This window comes from Macaca nemestrina, chromosome 10 (assembly GCF_043159975.1).
Source record: "Macaca nemestrina isolate mMacNem1 chromosome 10, mMacNem.hap1, whole genome shotgun sequence".
Classification (NCBI taxonomy): Eukaryota; Metazoa; Chordata; class Mammalia; order Primates; family Cercopithecidae; genus Macaca; species Macaca nemestrina.
This window is the reverse complement of record NC_092134.1, coordinates 28,332,887-28,352,015: the sequence shown is the minus strand read 5'-3', so window position 1 is coordinate 28,352,015 and position 19,129 is coordinate 28,332,887. Positions and strand designations below refer to the sequence as shown.

The window sequence follows — 19,129 nt, the reverse complement described above, 5'->3', positions numbered from 1 at the left end:
CTGTGATCACAAAAGATACTTGATATAATTTCAGTCTTCTTAAATTTCACTCTTCTTAAAGTCTTCTTTGTTAAGACTTGTTTTGTGGCCTAACATATGGTCTCTCCTGGATGTTCCACGTGCACTTGAAAAGAATGTGTATTCTGCTGCTGTTGGATGGAATGTTTTGTATATATCTGCTAGGTCCATTTGGTCTAAAGCATAGTTCAAGTCCAACGTTTCCTAATTGATTTTCTGTCTGGATGATCTCTCCAGTGTTGAAAGTGGGGTACTCAAGTCCCCTACTACTATTGTCTTACGATTTTCCCCTTCATATCTGTTAACAATTGATCATATATATATTTTGGTGCTCTGATATTATGTGCATATATATTAACAATTTGTTATATCTTCTTGATGAATTGAGCCCATAAGACTTTTCTTAATGCCCAGTTCTTTGAGCACTATATAATATATGGCCTCTATAACTAAAGCCTACTGCTATCATAAAATCCTCTCTTTATCTCTAAAAACTGCTAAGTGTTTTCAATATAGTTCAGGAAATAAACTTGGTTTCCAAAAGTGAAGCTTCTCAGCAGGAGGAATGGGGTCTTGGAATTTAAATGTGTCTGTTCCAATCTTGGTATTCAGAATACAAATATAAGGCATCCAACTGCTGTTCTTATGAGGCCCCCTAGTGCTCACAGAGCAGACACTTTAGCAATGTGAACACAGACACTTTAGAAATATCTTTAACTCTTAAATTAACTATGGGATTGATCTGTAACACATTAAAAAATATCTCTTTAGGGGAATCAATGATACAGAAAAAATGTAGAAGACTATTTTAGTTCATTTATCTTGAATTACTTTGAGCCAACTTTCAGAAGACAAGGATTAGAAAATCCTAAGCAATATTTAATAACATTATTTTTCAAAATCATGATCTGTGATAGTAACATTCCATTTTACTTTATTTCTTGATCCAGTTAAATTATTAATGCACCACTATATGACATTCAAAATATTGAAAGCTTTAAATGGCAACACATTATGACTAAGTCTTTTAAAAGGAGAGTTTATCCCTTGCATAATTAAAAAAAGTAAAATTTTAGGTGGGGCAGGGTAGTTCACACCTGTAATCCTGGCACTTTGGGAGGCTGAGGTGGGCAGATTGCCTGAGCTCAGGAGTTTGAGACCAGTTTGGGCAATGCGGTGAAATCCCATTTCTACTAAAAATACGAAAAAAATCAGCCGGGCATGGTGGCGTGTGCCTGTAGTCCCAGTTACTTGGGAGGCTGAGGCATAACTGTCACTTGAACCCTGGAGGCAGAGGTCGCATCGCACCACTGCACTCCAGCCTGGGTGACAGAGCGAGACTCTGTTTCAAAAATTAATTACTTAATTAAATTAAATTGTAAAGGTCAGGTGCATTATTTTCCTCAATAGTTGTTTATCTTCTGGAATCTCATAGTACTTAAGTCTGTAACATTATAACAATTGTCATGTTTATCATGATAACATTCTTCAATGGCATTCTCTTTCTTACTTTCTTACCATTGTCTTTAACTGAGGAGATATCTGATATTTGCAAGCAGCTGAAAAATGTGTTATAAATGACTTAATGGTAATTTAAATACCCAAATCTGCAAATAATATACCTGTATTTTTTATGTATATAGGGTAACCTGTCCCAGAACCAGTACCAGCCCTCCATCCCTACCCCCACCCTCTATGTTCCTGGGCAAACCCATAGAATTTCTGTCCTTTTAATGATATTGAGACAGAACGCTTTATCCTCTTCTACTCCTCTTTTCCTCTCTCTTTCCTCCTCCTCAAATTGGGAGAGACTTATCTAATTAGTAATACTAGGGAAAGGGGCACTAACTCATGCCTAACTCATGCTGTTACTGGCTTTCTCTTTTGAGATACAGCCTATCAGTGACAGTCTCTCTTCCCCAATACAGTTAACAGCTTGCTCTATGGGTTGAGGACTACAAGTTGTCCAGCTGTCTGGCTGAGAGTGTGTGGGTGAGTTTATAATAGAGTAAAAGAAGAACATTAAGCCATAGTTTCTATTACTAGCCATAGCTAATATTTCAATCCCTGACTTCAGCATCTATTTCTAAAGAAGGAAAAAGTATTATCAATTTATCATCCAAACAATATAAATGACAGCAGATTTAAGATTATCCCTTTAATAACATAACCTACTTTCTGTGCTTTTTTTTTTTTTGAGTGTGAGGGAAGGGAATGAAGTGTTGTCTTTAATATACTTGAACATATATCATTCTTTGCAAATTGCACAACAACATAAAAAAGCCAAGACCTTTGGAATAAGAGCTTACATTTAGGCCATTGATCATTTCTTGTCTTACACTTCACTTAAAGTAGATGCAACTTTATCTTCTAAATGAGAGAAATATTCTTTGAACATATACACCAAGTCTTATTAAATATTGTTTTTATGCCACCCACTAAATAACTTAAGGCAATTTTATATACTAAATGAAGCTTCCTTGGTATCTCCAAAGGTCACAGAAAACTATTGCCTTTGGTTGGTTAAAGCCCTTTATTTCAAGAACATATATCTGAGACTCTTACTTCTTCAAATGAAATATGCTTTAGATTTATTTTAAGGTATACCATAAATCTGTATAGAACCCATGAACATATGTGAGGATATGTGAATAAATGTTAGCCTCTGGCTTGGCATATATACTCATGTTTTTTTCTTGTATTACTGTAAGTTTCTGTTTTCTTTAATTTGGCATCTAAAAATAATAAAACCACAACGAACTTTTAGCATTTAATCAACGCTCACAGATCATATTCATTTACCATTTACCCAGAACACAAGTTTGCATTAAAACAACTCATTAGATTCCATAAATACTCTATCACTATTTATCAGGAATTACATATATGGCTCCAACTTTATACAGCATTCAGTCTAATTTTCGTGGTGATTTTTTTTTCCTTTTTGTTAGTAGCCACGAAGCTACTTATTGGTGTGGGTTTCTAATGGGGAAAAAACATTCCATTGGTAAATTTTAAGTACCACTTATAAGCTTATATTCTGAGATGATTCTAGGCAAAGAACACTGAAAGTTGACTCCTAGCTGCTGTACATTTAGAGGAAAGGACAGAAATCACAAAGTATGATAAGCCTGCGTTCAGCTTTTTAACTAGCAGTTATATAAACTTGGGTAATATACATAACTTCTGTGATCCTTGGTTTTCTCATCTAAAATTAGAGATGATAATCCTTATTTTACAGAGTTTTAAACTCTATGAGAAAAAAAAAAAAGTGGGAACCATAACACATAGCAGGTATAAAACAAATGATAGTTATCCTTATCAGTCTCAACAACAGTTCTAATGCAAATGAAGGCTACCATGGATTCATGGCATTGCTGCAACGATATTTATTTAAAGAGACTTGAGACAACACACAATATTTAGTTTTAAATCAACTTACCAAGACAGGAGTATAAGCCCTGACTTATCCAAGCCAATATGGCAAGAGTTATAAGGTCGCCAAAACTAGCAGCAATGGGTGTAGCAACATTATCAGGATTTATACCAGTCTTCTTTGAACCAACGATAACCCCAACCATTATTATTCCTAGAAGAAAGAATGTTCATTAGTTTTTAGGCTATGATTTAAAGAAAATCAATCTCCCAAATACCAATATGTGTAGGATAGACAAACAGCCTATCAGTTCCAGTTAGACTGCTTAGATAAGCTGACTAAAGCAAACAAAACATTTACTCTAATGCTTTGGCAAAATGCCTTTCAACAAACTCCAAGTGGGGATCTTTGAAAATTTAATAAGTTCAGTGTTGCATTTAGAGGCCTGAAAGCTACTAAAATTATGTTAAAGCTAAAATTTCAAATTTAGTGACATGTATATCTTAGATATAATGTATTTGTGTGTAATGAATCCAAAGGTTTTAATTTTAACCCTCAAATAAAGTACGCAAACATTTAAAAAAAGGTGAGTCATATGTATATGTACAACAACTGGGAAGAAGACCAACAAAACTAGATTTGTTCACATATGGCAGCTAGAAATAAATGCTTGTTTCGTTTTATTATTTAAAGACGTTGAAGTGTTAAGCAGCGGCACATAATTAAATTTTAAAACATTGAAGGCGAGAACACAAGAAACAGTCTTTGTAAAAGATATTCTTTAAACCTGAAGTTTCTGTCTATAAACCTACGAGAGAATAAAAGATTAAAATTTAACTGTGTACTTGTACTTTTACATCCTAATTTTCTTAAATCATACAAATGGGATAAAACTATTAACATTTTTATTCACACTAAATTGTGTAGATTTTGTCACACCAAGATACTCATTAAGAGGATGTAGTAAAGAGAAAACTTTAAATGTGCTAACCACAAATCAATATGAAAGCCTAAGTATGGCTATGGAAAAAAAAATACCAGAATCTCACTGCACTTTTAGAGTTAAAATGACTCTAAATGTTTTTGCTCCAGCATACTCACTTCATAGATAACAAAACTGAGGTCCTATAGAGTAGGGCTTAAATTCTTGCCTAAAGTCACATAGCTTATGACTGTAGCCCAGTGTTTTTTACTCTACCTATTATAAAGCCAAAATTTTAATAAGCAGAATTTTTGTCTTGCATCAAACAGTGCCTTACATTTCAGTATTCTGGAGGCTTTTTAAATTACTAGAGACTTACCTTTCCCATAATATCATTGGGAAAAAAAAAAAAAAAAAAAAAGCTATAGCAGAAAACTTTTTAAAAAATGCATTATGCAATAATCAAGCAAGATGTAATTGCTTAGAATTTTTTTCCAAAAAGCACATTTGAAGATGTATATGGGAAGTTCTCCTATATATAGTATCATCTATATCTTTTCAGCTGAAAACAAACATTTTATGTGTATCATAGTCCAGTGGAAAGAGCTAAGAGTCAGGAAACTTGTGTTTTAGTTCTGATTCGACTGGTAACAAGTTGATCAGACTGGACAAGTCACCTTACCTAAGTTTTCTCACCTACAAATATAGCTAAGAGTTTCTACTTTACATATACTAAAGTGCTTATAAAGGTCAAGTTATCATAAAATTAGAACACACATTATTCAAAGTAAGAAGCTTTAAACAAATACATTTTAAAATTCTGAATTTTTGGTAGTTTTGAAAAGCTTTCAAATACTTGTTAGACTGAACAATTCTAAATGACACTTTCTAAATGAAATAAAATCAGAAAGAAAAAAGAAGTAAATGAGCCTTAAAAAATAGCATGCTGATGGTATAATTTTTTTTTGGTACCAAAAATTTAATATTCTGACAGCTTGACTTTACTCTGCTTTGGTCAATGTTAACTCCATTCAATTGTAGTAATTCTTTATAAAGACAAGAAACTACCCCGATACAATTAAAGTACTAAAACAAAATGCTTGAAAATATTTTGGAAGTCACAATTTTAATAAGATTCCCTAAATTCCCAGAACCTAGCCAAAAAAGTTAGCTGCATTGTATGATCACCTCACGTGACAATAATCCATTTTAAACTTTGCTGGTGATACAAGGGCAAGAAAATGGCAATTATAAAATAAAAAGAACAAACTCTTTATGATTTTGGTTCCACAATAAGCTAATTCTCTAGTGTAAAGTTCATACTAATAAATATAAAGAAAAATAACCAAAATAGAAGTTCTAAAGTAATTAATTTTTAAAACCTTCTGGCTCTTGAAAATTCTATAGCCAACAATATACTGTCTTAAGTATAAGGTTATATTTGTATTGCCACAGAAACGGAAGAAATTTTTCTTGAAATCTGAAACAAAAAAATGTCAACAGAGGATGGCTTTTGAAACCCAGAATTCCTGGAACACTTGTTACTCAAGTGACAAGCCTGTAAATCCCCTGCATGATGTCCAGAAAGAGTTTCCCAGTTCATTTAACTTACAGAAACAAATCAATGTTTAGACAATTCTCCTGATGTTTTTGGGGAACTATAACAGAGTATCCAAGGCCAGGAGACAACCTCAGAAAAGCCTGTTGTACACTAAGGTTTATAAATAATGAAATGTAAATATATCTGGAATAATTGAGACATTTTTTAAGTTTGTAGATAAGATTTTTTTTTTTTTTTTTTTTTTTTTTTTGAGACTGAGTCTGGCTCTGTCGCCCAGGCTGGAGTGCAGTGGCCGGATCTCAGCTCACTGCAAGCTCCGCCTCCCGGGTTTACGCCATTCTCCTGCCTCAGCCTCCGGAGTAGCTGGGACCACAGGCGCCCGCCACCTCGCCCGGCTAGTTTTTTGTATTTTTTAGTAGAGACGGGGTTTCACCGTGTTAGCCAGGATGGTCTCGATCTCCTGACCTTGTGATCCGCCCGTCTCAGCCTCCCAAAGTGCTGGGATTACAGGCTTGAGCCACCGTGCCCGGCTAGATAAGATTTTTTTCTGTTGCTGTCATAACAAGTATCATTTAAATAAAAATAGTCATCTTAAGAAATAAACCGTTTAAATGTAAAAGGCTATAGAGTAGACATTTATAAATTCACTTACCCTGCAGAAGAGATGCAATGAAGGCAGTTGCCACACTGCTGGAGCACAAAAGTATGGAATGATCAAGGTAATATTTTCCTTCCGGAATCCAGCCCAATATAATTGCTGCCACAGCTGCTAGAAAACCAACTACTGTTGCCTGAACCTGAAAATTTTTTCATAAATCCAATTGAATTATTCACTTTAAAAACACATTTAAAATTTTTGATTATGTAAATATTACTACAAAAAGTCAAAAAAAGTATTGCATATAATAATTGAGCTACATTACCTTTTAGAGTAGTTACTATATTTCAGTTTTAATATTCCCTAAGATGGTGGGTTCTCAAACTGCCCTGATGATCTGGTGACAACAGGTATGGAATGGAGTCCAGGAATCTGTTTTTAACAAGCACCCCAAGTGATGCTGATGGTATAATTAATAGATCACCTAAGAAAATGCCACCTTCAGACTGAGAAGTACCCAATCCACACATCTGAAGTCTGACTCTAGAGGTAGTGTTGGCAAGAAATTGGATTTTATAATAGAAATATAGAAGTTTGACTCCTGGTTCTAGCACTTAATCTTGTAGCAAATATTTAAATTCATTAATTCAATGAGTATTTATTTAGATTCTAATACATATAATGTGCTATGTTTTGTGTTGGGCTACAGCAGTGGTCAATGTAGATTATTCCCTGCCCTCACAGAGCTCTTGGTCAGTGGGAGAGACAAACATTTGAAAATAACCTCACAAATAAGCACAACTATGATTAGTGCTATGAAAATTTCAGTTCCTAAACAGTAAGACAACAATGATAACCTCAAACTTTGTGATTTAAATTAATTATATAAATATATAAAATGCTTTCCACAGTACTGACATAAAGCAACACTAAAAAAACCTGTGACTAAGAAATAACACTGACCGCTAACTCAGCTTCAGATTAATAAGATGTTAGAACTAAAAGAAACCCTAAGGGAATCATCTATTGCACTGATGAGTTTGTGTCATGGACTCTTTTGACAATCTGGTAAAAACTCTATAGAATAGAGTTCTCTTTCTCTAGGCAAACACAGAGGCACTCAGTATTTTGAGTAGAATTCTTGGTGTTCATGGACTCTCTGAAGCCTATCCATGTGCTGGAATTAAGGACTCCAAGCAAAAAATACAGTAAATCAACAGAAGAGCCAGGACTACAGAGACCAGATATCCTGGACTCCAGTCCCATGAACTTATATTAATACTATAGCTCCTGTGGATGTCATCCACAGATTCAGAGCTGAGATTCAAACTAATAAGCACCATGATGAGTGTAGCAGTTAAAATATTTCAGTATTTTCATTCTGGTTAGTAAATAATGTAATTACACTTTAAAGCAGTAAAATTAATTTATAATATAAATTCTAGCACTATGATTCCAAGTCCTGTCTGGCTTGACATTGGAACACAGAGCTAGAGAGCCTACTGCAGACATCATGGTGTGTATATATATATAAATCTATCAATTTCTGAGAAAATAAAAGCACACAACTGAGATGAGGAAGTCCTATTCTGGAAACCTGCAAAACAATGACTAACTGAAAAATGACTAATTGTACCCAAGAGAAAGCAAAGTCTGGGTTCAAGTAGTAGATGGGAAGGTTAATAGGGGCCATGGGCCTGAAGAGATGTTGGTACAGGACATGTCCCTCCTGGTGAGGAAACAGTTCCTCATGTGGGACTGGAGACTTTGCTTTATTTGGCTACTTATATATGTATTTGGTCCAGGAGGCCATTCTGTACAATCGTGAAGAAATCTGTGACAGGCGATCTGCCTGGGACTCCATTTAATAGTGAGAAGAGCACACCCCTGAGCAAGTGGGAGTGTGGGCCTCCTCTGTGCTTTCTACCCTTCTCTCTTTCTACCCTCCACGGCCAGTATCCAGGCAGAGGAGACTTGTGCAAGCCCATCCTACTCCCCTCCCCACACTCATCATTTACTCCTTCACAAGCGTTAGCAAAAGAAGCCTCAGGAAGAAAAAACTCTCTCTCTCAACCACTACCCCCAGCGCTCCATTTTCTTTTCTTCTCGCTTTTGTCTACTTGTGACTGGACTTCAACCAATTGCTGCCTCACTGGCTGGCACCAGGTGTGTCCTGAGGGGCCTGGTTGGGGTTCCCTGTTCTTCATACACCCTTGGCGGAGTAAGGCACATAAAGACACAGGCTTCGGGCTATGGCAACTAGAATCAGTGAATTCCTAGCCATGTCTGACTCCCATCTTGACTGACAGTTGCAGGGAGAGAGGATGATAAAGAAAAAGTGAAGACTAAGAATGGGAGGAAAAATGAAAAGCTGAGATGAAAATTATTAGAATAATTTGACAATTTATACTATAACTCATATTACTTTGTAAGAGTTTAGGGTATTTAAAAGTAAATGGAATATATTTTCAAATTTTATATATTATTTACAGTACTCTACTGGTTGTTAAATATTTTGATTATTACCCCAGCATAGATTCCTACCATTTCAAGCTGAAAAAGATCTTAGACATCTCTAATACAACGATGGTATTTAGAAGAGGAAAGAGACTTTCATGACTGTTATTTAACATACTACTATGAGTCCTACCTAAAGCAAGAGAAAGAAAGAAAGGGCATCTAAATTGGAAAGAAAGAAGTCAAATTATCCTTATTTACAGATGATATAATCTTATATTTGGAAAAACCTAAAGACTCCACCAAAAAACTATCAGAACTGATAAATTCAGTAAAATTGTAGGATACAAAATCAACACACAAGAATCAGTAGCATTTCTACATGTCAACAGTGAATAATCTGAAAAAGAAATGAAGAAAGTAATCCCACTTACAATAGCTAAAAGTAAAACAAGATAGAGCTAGAAATAACCAAAGACATAAAAGATCTCTACAATAAAAACTATAAAACAGGCCGGGCACTGTGGCTCATACCTGTAATCCCAGCACGTTGAGAGGCTGAGGCGGGTGGATTACATGAGGTCAGGAGTTCAAGACCAGCCTGGCTAACATGGTGAAACCCCGTCTCTACTAAAAATGCAAAAATTAGCTGGGCATGGTGGCGTGCCCAGTAATCCCAGCTGAGGTGGGAGAATTGCTTGAACCCAGGAGGCAGAGGCTGCAGTGAGCTGAGATTGTGCCATTGCACTCCAGCCTGGCAGCCTGGGCAACAGAACAAGACCTCGTCTCGGGAAAAAAAAAAAAAAAAAAAAAAAAAAAAACTATAAAATATTGATGCAAGAAATTGAAGAGGACACCAAAAAGTGTAAAGATATTCTATGTTCATGGATTAGAAGAACCAATATTGTTAAAATGTCCATACTACCCAAAGCAATCTACAATGTAATCCCTACCAAAATGCCAAAGACATTCTTCACAGATATAGAAAAAATAAAAAAAAATCCTAACATTTATGTGGGATCACAAAAGACCGAAATAGTCAAAACTATCCTAAGTAAAAAGAACAAAACTGGAGGAATCACATTACCTGACTTCAAATTATACTACAGAGCTACAGTAACCAAAAGACAGCACTGGCATAAAAACAGACACAAACCAATGGAAGAGCATAGAGAAACCAGAAACAAATCCATATATCTACAGTGAACTCATTTTGCCAAAAGTGCCAAGAACATACACCGAGGAAAAGGCAGTCTTTTTAATAAGTGGTGCTAAGAAAATTGGATACCCATATGCAGAAGAAATGAGACCCCTATCTCTCACCATCTACAAAAATCAAATCAAAATGGATTAAAGACTTGTATCTAAGACCTCAAACTATAAAACTACTACACAAAAACATCAGGGGCACTTTCCAGGACATTGGTCTGGGCAAAATACATTGAGTAATATCCCACCAGCACAGGCAACCAAAGCAAAAATGGACAAATGGGACCATACCAAGCTTAAAACCTTCTGCACAGCAAAGGAAACAATCAACAAAGTGAAGAGACAACCCATAGAATGGAAGAAAATATTTGCAAACTACCCATCTGGCAAATGATTCATAACCAGAATATATAAGGAGCTTAAACAAATCTATAGGAAAAAAATCTAATAATCTGATTTTAAAACAGGCAAAAGATCTGAATAGATATTTCTCAAAAGAAGACACACAAATGGCAAACAGGTATATGAAAAGGTGCTCAACATCACTGATGGTCAGAGAAATGCAAATCAAAACTACAGAGAGATATCATCTCACCCCAGTTGAAACGGCTTTTATCCGAAGGACAGGCAATAACAAATGCTGGTGAGGATGCGGAGAAAAGGGAACCCCCGTACACTGTTGGTGGGAATGTAAATAGCACAAGCACTATGGAGAACAGTTTGGAGGTTCCTCAAAAAAGTAAAACTGCAGCTACCATACGATCCAATAATCCTGCTGCTGAGTATATAATCCCAAATAAAGGAAATCAGTATGTTGAAGAGATACTTGCACTTCCATGTTTGTTGCAGCACTGTTCACAACGGCCAAGATTTGGAAGCAACCTAAGTGTCCATCAACAGATGAATGGATAAATAAAATGTGTACTTATACACAATGGAGCACTATTCAGCCATAAAAAAGAATGACATCTTGTCATTTGCAACAACATAGATGGAACCGGAGGTCATTATGCTAAGTGAAATAAGCTGAGCAGAAAAACAAACATTGGATGTTCTCACTTATTTGCGGGATCTAAAAATCAAAACAATTGAACTCATGGAGCTAGAGAGTAGAAGGATGGTTGCTAGAGGCTGGGAAGGGTAGTAGGAGAGTGTGGGGGAGGTAGGCATGGTTAATAAGTAGAAAAAAATTGAATAAGACCTAGTATTTGATAGCACAACAAGGTGACTTCAGTCAATAATAATTGAATTTTACAATAAAATATAACTACAAGAGTATAATTGGATTGTTGTAACACAAAGGATAAACGCTGGAGGGATGGATATACCATTTTAGATGATGTGATTGTTATGCATTGCAGCCTGTATCAAAACATCTCATGTACCCCATGAATATATACACCTACTATGTATCCACAAAAATTAAAAATGGAAGGAAAAGACCAGTCTGGACAACATGGCGAAACCCTGTCTCTACAAAAAGTACAAAAATTAACCAGGCATGGTGGCATGTACCTGTAGTCCCAGCTACTCAGGGGGCTAAGGTGGGAGAATCACTTGAGCCCAGGAGGTCAAGGCTGCAGTGAGCCATGATTGCGCTACTGCACTCCAGCCTGGGCAACAGAGCAAGACCCGGCCTTAAAATAAATAAATAAATAAAAGAAAAATTTATTTCAAAGAAAAAAAAAATAAAAGAGAAAAGTGAAGTCCGGAAAAGTCAAATAGATTAACAAAGGTTATAAACTGTTTAATGTTAAAGCTGAGGTCAGATTGCAAATTTTTCTATTTCCACGTCTGTGATCTCACAAGCACTTATACACATATTCAAAAAGTGTGCTTTATTTCTTTGTCCTTGAATTACATGAAATTCTGTTCATGCAACCACGTTCTCAACATTATGTCCTAGCTGAGCTAGTATCAAAATTAGTGTGCATTCCCTAAGCTCACACTAGCTAGAGAATTACTAGGGGTAGCCGCAGTCTTCAGTTTTAGGGGTAGGAGAGGGTGAAGGAAGAAGAAAAAGAGATATTCACCTAAGATTAGAGAGAGCTGTAGATTATACATGATCTACACTTCACAGTTCAGTGTATATGTAATTGGTAAACTACTGTATTGTGTATATTAATACTAGTAACATTAACAAATTAAGGAAAACAAACAAATATCTGACCATAATACATAGAAAAGAACTCAGTTTATCTTTAAATAGCAAAGTAAAAAAAAAATAGCACTTAATGAAGTGTTAAATACTTACTAAACAGATATATTAATGCAAATTCTGGCTCTATCACACACTTATGATAGACAATATTTTGTATATTTTTTCCATATTTTGTATATATTTTTCATATTTGTAAAAACTAGTCTCTAAACAAAGAATAGCTTTCAGAGGTCATGGGTATCCATTTACTCCATCACTTTTTCAAGGTACTAAATTATTGTTTTGGTCTTTCTGAAAACAAAGGGTAGACTCACAGTACTAAAATTTACAACAATCTTATAGGTAACACTCAAAATTTGTACACCCAAGATCTGTAAACAAATACGTGTGCCACTTACCTGCTTTAAAGCCAGGTTGCCAATTATTAGGTTCCACTTTTCAATGGGCGAATCCATCTTCCCAATATTTACCTGTTAAAATGGATATTTTCATGTATCACTGAAGAAAATCTAAATGCTCTCTGCTGTGTTCAAACAGCACATGAAATCTTAAAGCCCCAAATAATTATTCAGTAAATCCAATGAGCTCACAGTGTACTTTGAAATTAATTCCGAATTTACTACCAGCCTTTCAGCTAACGCTAGGTTTGCCTAACATGTTTAGAGAAAAAAATTTTTTTTTACTTACCTGTCTTACAAGAACTAGTGGACCCGTTAGTATTACCCACTCACTGATGTTAACTTACAACTAGCATCATCATGTATCATCTTAGTATGCCAAATTTTGTGTATTGAGGTCCATTGTAAATAATTACATAATTTTGATCCACTAGCAGTTAATTCCAAATTATAAAACTAATGTAACTTGAAGAATTATTGACCCAAAAAACAAGATATAAACAAATCATTCACATGTATACAATTTATATTTGAGCCATGACTAAAACTGTTAGCAATAAAATTCATTCAGTTTACAAATAAATTTTGATCATGTACTTCAACTATTAAATTTTACACATCTTTCTGCTAAATGGAAGAACACTCTCCAAAATAATATTATCACTTACATACTCAATTGCTCTGTGAGCTAATTCATATTTCTCAACCACTTAGGATTCAAAAAGTGTATTTCCAAATCTGCCAAGTTTTTCTAATGCAGTTGTTTGGAAAGCAATGAACAATCATTTAGTAAAAACACTACACGGAGTTGCATTTCAATTACTCATGATGTGCTTGGTCATGAAAGACTTTCAAATGATCTACAGAAAAATGGATAAAGAGGAAAGTAAGTAAGGGTTGTATTCATAGGTAGTTTTAACCAGGTACAGACTACAGTTTAGGTCACTGACTTTAGACAAGCAGGTTAAGAGTTATATAAACATTTCCTCTATCAATCTGGAAAACAGATTCTATTCTGTAATCTCACTGTGGACTTTAGTCTCAAAGCATCCAGCAAATGCAAATATTGAGATTTCTCAGTATTTCAGAATAATTATTAATGCAGCCTTTATTTACATATTTCTTTACTAAGACTGGGAATCTAAATCATTGGTGAAATTCATGTTTGTAGTTCTAACAACCTGGGGCTTTGCTCAAGTGAGTAATAAGGTACAAGCAATGTTTACAGAGTGAACCTACCTCAGGTTTAGAGTTCAAGAAATAGGAATGAGTGAAATTAGTCTCATTTTTAAATAACTCTTATCTATATAATAACTCTTATCTATAGGAAGCAATCTAAAATGATTCCATGAAAAAGTATAAGACATCAAGACTCCAGGGTTGCTTAATAATCAATGAAGACATACACATATTCAGGTCTAGGAAAAGATCAAGAAAGATAGGAGTTACAGAATGAATGAGTGCTATGAATTGGGTTTGCAACTGTGCCACATTAATTTGGCACTATCACCACCAGCCCCTTCTAAGGCTTGTAACTACATTCCCCAAAATCCCCTCCCCTATAGCTTCAGGTAACAGTCTGCCAGTGAGAAGAACTTGCCTACGATTTGGAAGTCACCAGTGAAGCAGAGGCTATTATTTTTGGAAGGTGATCAGACACGCAGGTGTCCAGACTTCCTTGCTGTAATGTATGTATGGCTTTCTTTCCTGCTCCAGGGCTTCGGGCAGTTTCTCTGAGCTTCCTACCACAGATCTTCATTTCTCCAACTTCTACAATCATGTAACCCCAAATTTCTCTATTAAATTCCCTATTGATTCAATACATACCATGGCTCTGTCTTCCTCACCAAACCCAAAGTGACACTTTTCTTTTCCTTTTTTTTTTTATTTTATTTTTTGAGATAGAGTCTTACCCTGTCACCCAGGCTGGAATGTAGTGGCATGATCTCAGCTCACTGCAACCTCCATTTCCCAGGTTCAAGCGATTCTCCTGCCTCAGACTCCCAAGTAGCTGTGATTACAGGTGCCCACCACCATGCCCAGCTAATTTGTGTATTTTAGTAGAGACAGGGTTTCACCACATTGGCCAGGCTGGTCTTGAAATCCTGGCCTCAAGTGATTTGCCTATCTTGGCCTCCCAAAGTGCTGGGATTACAGGAGTGAGCCACCACACCCAGCATCATTTTTTCAATTAATCAGTTTGCTTTTTTTCATGATCTCTAGGGTGGCATTAATCAATTAATTTGTTTTATAAATGAAGATCACACTCTCTGAGTCCCTTCCTAATCTAGAAGTCTCTGAATGTTTACTCTTCTTAGTCTAAGATAAAACAATAAATAACAAATTAAAACAATGTATGGCATAAAATAAAAAATAAAATGTAGAATATATTTATAAATAATAACTTTTTTTATAAAGCAAAGATTTTCCAGAGTAAGATTTTTTTTTAAAAGTAAACTAAAGAGAAATGTTGCCCCAAATTTACCTTGTTAGGGAAAATATGTCTAGTATAGGCTTGCATTGGCATGCGGATAGAGGTGTGGCAGGACACAGAAAATTGATTTTGTTGCCTCCATCTTGTAAAAACTACACCAACAGGTGCTGACCCATCCTACTGTCCAGTGGTTTAGTGTTAGTATAAGCCATCTAAGTTTTTTCTAAAGTGGAGAGGGAGAAGTATGAGTGTTCTGTGTAAAGGCCTTTGCTAGACCTACTTTTTTAGATTAGCTGACCTGATGGTGCCCAGCTAGACAAACCAAGAGCTTAGATGGTGATCAAATATAATAGGGCATGATCTAGTGAAGACTTCTGTGTAACCCAGTTTTATTTAAATTATGTATATCTTAAAGTATTAGAAAAATAGACCAATATTTTTGCAGAGACATCAACTAATTTTTTAGGAAAGAGTAGAGCTGAGGTGGCCAGAGCCTGAAGATGTGTTATGTGTGGCCAGCACAGTGGTTTCAAAATTTTTGAATCTGAATGCCTTTAGGTAGAATCTGTCATCTCTAGTTTTTATAACCCCCAAATCCTTCTTCTGCATAAACAGACGTTACTTATCTGACACTGAGACATATTAGTTATGAGCAAGACTTAGGATTTATTGGAGCTACATACAAAAGGGGTCTTGGATGACCTTGAAATTATAGATTTATAAATATAGCCACTACAATTAATACTAGAAAAAATATGTTTAATGAATAAATACTTGAAACAAAGGTACTGAAAGTCTCCATTGATGTTATTATCTTAAAAAACATGTATTAACTATATGTGCAAAAAAATAGATTTTTTTTAAAAAAACAGAAAGTTACCATTGTTACTTCCAAGTGTTCGGTGTATGGATAATTTCTATTTTTTACTTTGTCCTTCAGTGAATTTTTCAAATTTTTACCACTGAACATGTAGTACCAGTATAATCATTTTATTTAACAACAGATATTTGCAAAAGAAATATCTAATAAAGGGCTGCTATCCAAATGATACAAAGAACTCTTAAAACTCAACTATAATAAACAATCCAGTTTAAAAAATGGGTCAAAGATGTTAACAGACACCTCACCAAAGAAGATATACAAATGGCAAATAAGCATTTGAAAAGATGCTCCATATCATATGTCATCAGAGAAATGCAAATTAAGACAACATAGCACTATACACCTATTAAAGTAGCCAAAAGCCAGAACACTGACAATACAAAATGCTGGTGATGATGTAGAGTAACAGGAACTCTCATTCATTGCTGGCGTAAAGGCCTTTGCTAGGTCTACTGATATTAGATTAGTTGACCTGATGGTGGGAATGCAAAATGGCACTCTTCACTCCAGACCTTCCATTTAATTCTTTTTTTTATAGTTACTAGTTCTCTTTTAAGGCTCCCTATCTGATCACTCATTGAAACATATTTGTCTATTATTTGAACATATTTTCCTTTAGTTTGAACATATTCATACTAGTGGCTTTAAAGGCTATTAAATCTAATATCTGGGCCCAATTGGAATCATTTTTCATTAACTGGATATTAATTATACTTTTCTTGAATGTCAATCACACTTTTCGGTTTCTTTCCACATCTAGTGATTTTGGGTTAACCAGACAGTGTAGATAATATGTTGTAGTGACTCTGGATACTGTTATGATCTTGTGATGATAATTGAGCTTTCATTTTAATAGGCAGTGAACTTGCCCAGACTCACACTATAGGCTTTTGTCTCTCCCATAGAGTGAAGCAGCTCATCTCTCTGCTTGGTTCTTTCAGCTACCAACAAATGCCTTTTAGTATAGCCCTTTGAAAGTCTCTTCTGTACCTGTGCACTTTAAGCAAACTACACCACCAAAGATTTGGGCACAAATTATGCTCAGATTTCAGGGCTCACTCTCCATGCAATCCTCTTGCTTCTGAGATTCCTTTATAAGTTTCCATATGCTCTGTCAGCTCCCAACTCTGTCGTCTGATAATCCAAGCCACTAAAACTTCAACTTTCTGCCACTATAGCTATGCATAGATCACAGAAGACAATCAACAAACACAGAAATCTTAACCAGTGCATTTGTTTTTCAAGTGTAGGCTTGTCTCACATTTCTGCTTACTTTATTGTTGTTGTTACCAGACTCATTTAGGTTATTCCTATGCATACTCACTTTAGTACTTGGCCAAAGATTTCATCAGATCTTATACTCAGATTTTGAGTCTCTCCTTTCCTGCAATTCTAGAATTTCCTCCCTTAATTCCCAGCCACTCTGCCAGCTCTGAACTCTGCTTTGAGCTAATAAGACTATCAGTTTTCTGCCATATGATATCCAAAGATAGGGGATTTCCCTCAGGCAAAAACATCAATAACTTTGCAATTCTTACTCATGTAGTATGGTCTTTTAAAGGTAAATGCCACTTTCTACCTGCTTCTGATCACTTTCCATTGCCTTCAAATAGTTTTCTAGATTTTATAATTGCTAATCTCTGGAGGCTTCACCCAACTATTTCATTCTGCCATTAATTAGAATTAGAAACACTGTTATATATTTTCATATGCTTGAAATATTTTATAATAAAACATTGTACACAAAAACACACACACAAATATCTGTCCGAATGTACAGAGATGATATATATGCTCCTTTTCTTGATTATGATGGTAGTTTTTACAGGTATATATTATATATCTAAACTCAGCAAACTGTAGACTTTAAAATTGCAGTTTATTATATGTCAATAAAGCTGCAAAAAGAAAAAAAAAAAGGTGGGGAGGAAACCCTAATTGATTAAAAACCTAGTGGACTATAACAATTTTCGATTATACATAAGTAGTTCTACTCCACAAAGCTATGGCTAGGGATTGATATTTATAACTTAAGAAAGATACTTTAAAGTGAGGAATTAACAGGAATATGCAATTCCATTTGTATCTAGCAATCAGGTTGTACAAGAACATGCAGAATTATGCCAAATTTAGGAAATAATACTGAGATTGTAACTATAACTAAATTGTGCCATAGTTATTAATATCATTATCTGGGTTTTAATTTGCCTTTATTTTAGAACTTTTAGAATCTGAATTGCAAATCTAACTTAAAATTATTAGGGGAAGAGATTTTGCCAACTTATTCATATCCCTCATATCCCTCCACTGGAATGTAAGCTCAACAAAGGCAGAAATATTTTCTGTTTTGTTTATTACTGATCTCCTGGCATACACAGCAGTGCTTGGCACATAGTAAGGGCTCAAAAAATGTTTTTGCAATTAATGAATGAGAAAGGTAGAGTGTTACTAAATAATTTAGATAATCAAGTGTTCTCTGAGAAGAGGTTTGAGGCAATAGAAATCACTTTTGCCTAGAGTAGAAAAGTACTAATCAAATCATGCTAGGTGATTTACTCCTGGGAAATAGTTTCACAAACTTTTTTAAAAAAAAATACTGGGGCCAGGAGTGGTGGCTCACGCCTGTAACTCCAGCACTTTGGGAAGCCGAGGCGGGCGGATCACGAGGTCAGGAGTTCAAGACCACCCTGGCTAACATTGTAAAACCCCGTCTCTACTAAAAATACAAAAAATTAGCCGGGCGTAGTGGTGGTCGCCTGCAGTCCCAGCTACTCGGGAGGCTGAGGCAGGAGAATGGTATGAACCTGGGAAGCAGAGCTTGCAGTGAGCTGAGATCGTGCCACTGCACTCCAGCCTGGGTGACAGAGGGAGACTCCGTCTCAAAAAAAAAAAAAAAAAAAACAGTCTTTAGGGCAGTGAACACCATTTTTGACTTCTTTATACCTAACATTCAAAAGCTGAAAATTTTAGACCTCAAACAATAGAAAAACTCAACAATTTATAGAATCACTGTACTTGGTTCATTTTCTAATTATATACTACTATTATATATCTATAATGCCTACTATAATTTCATATATACTATTGAAAAGATTAAAATCCAGGAAAAAAT

General features: G+C 35.3%; 1 protein-coding gene across 9 annotated transcripts in view; it reads right to left on the bottom strand.

The window, feature by feature from the left end:
* Positions 1-19,129, bottom strand: part of LOC105497712 (solute carrier family 41 member 2) — a 143,741-nt gene that overhangs the window by 71,545 nt on the left and 53,067 nt on the right. For all 9 annotated transcript variants that reach the window (XM_011768999.3, XM_011769006.3, XM_071071205.1 and 6 more), the window contains 3 exons: positions 12,701-12,772; positions 6,530-6,674; positions 3,461-3,607 (listed from right to left, as the gene is read on the bottom strand). In XM_011768999.3, coding sequence (XP_011767301.1) covers positions 3,461-3,607; positions 6,530-6,674; positions 12,701-12,772 — 364 coding nt within the window. The remainder of the gene's footprint in view (positions 1-3,460; positions 3,608-6,529; positions 6,675-12,700; positions 12,773-19,129) is intronic.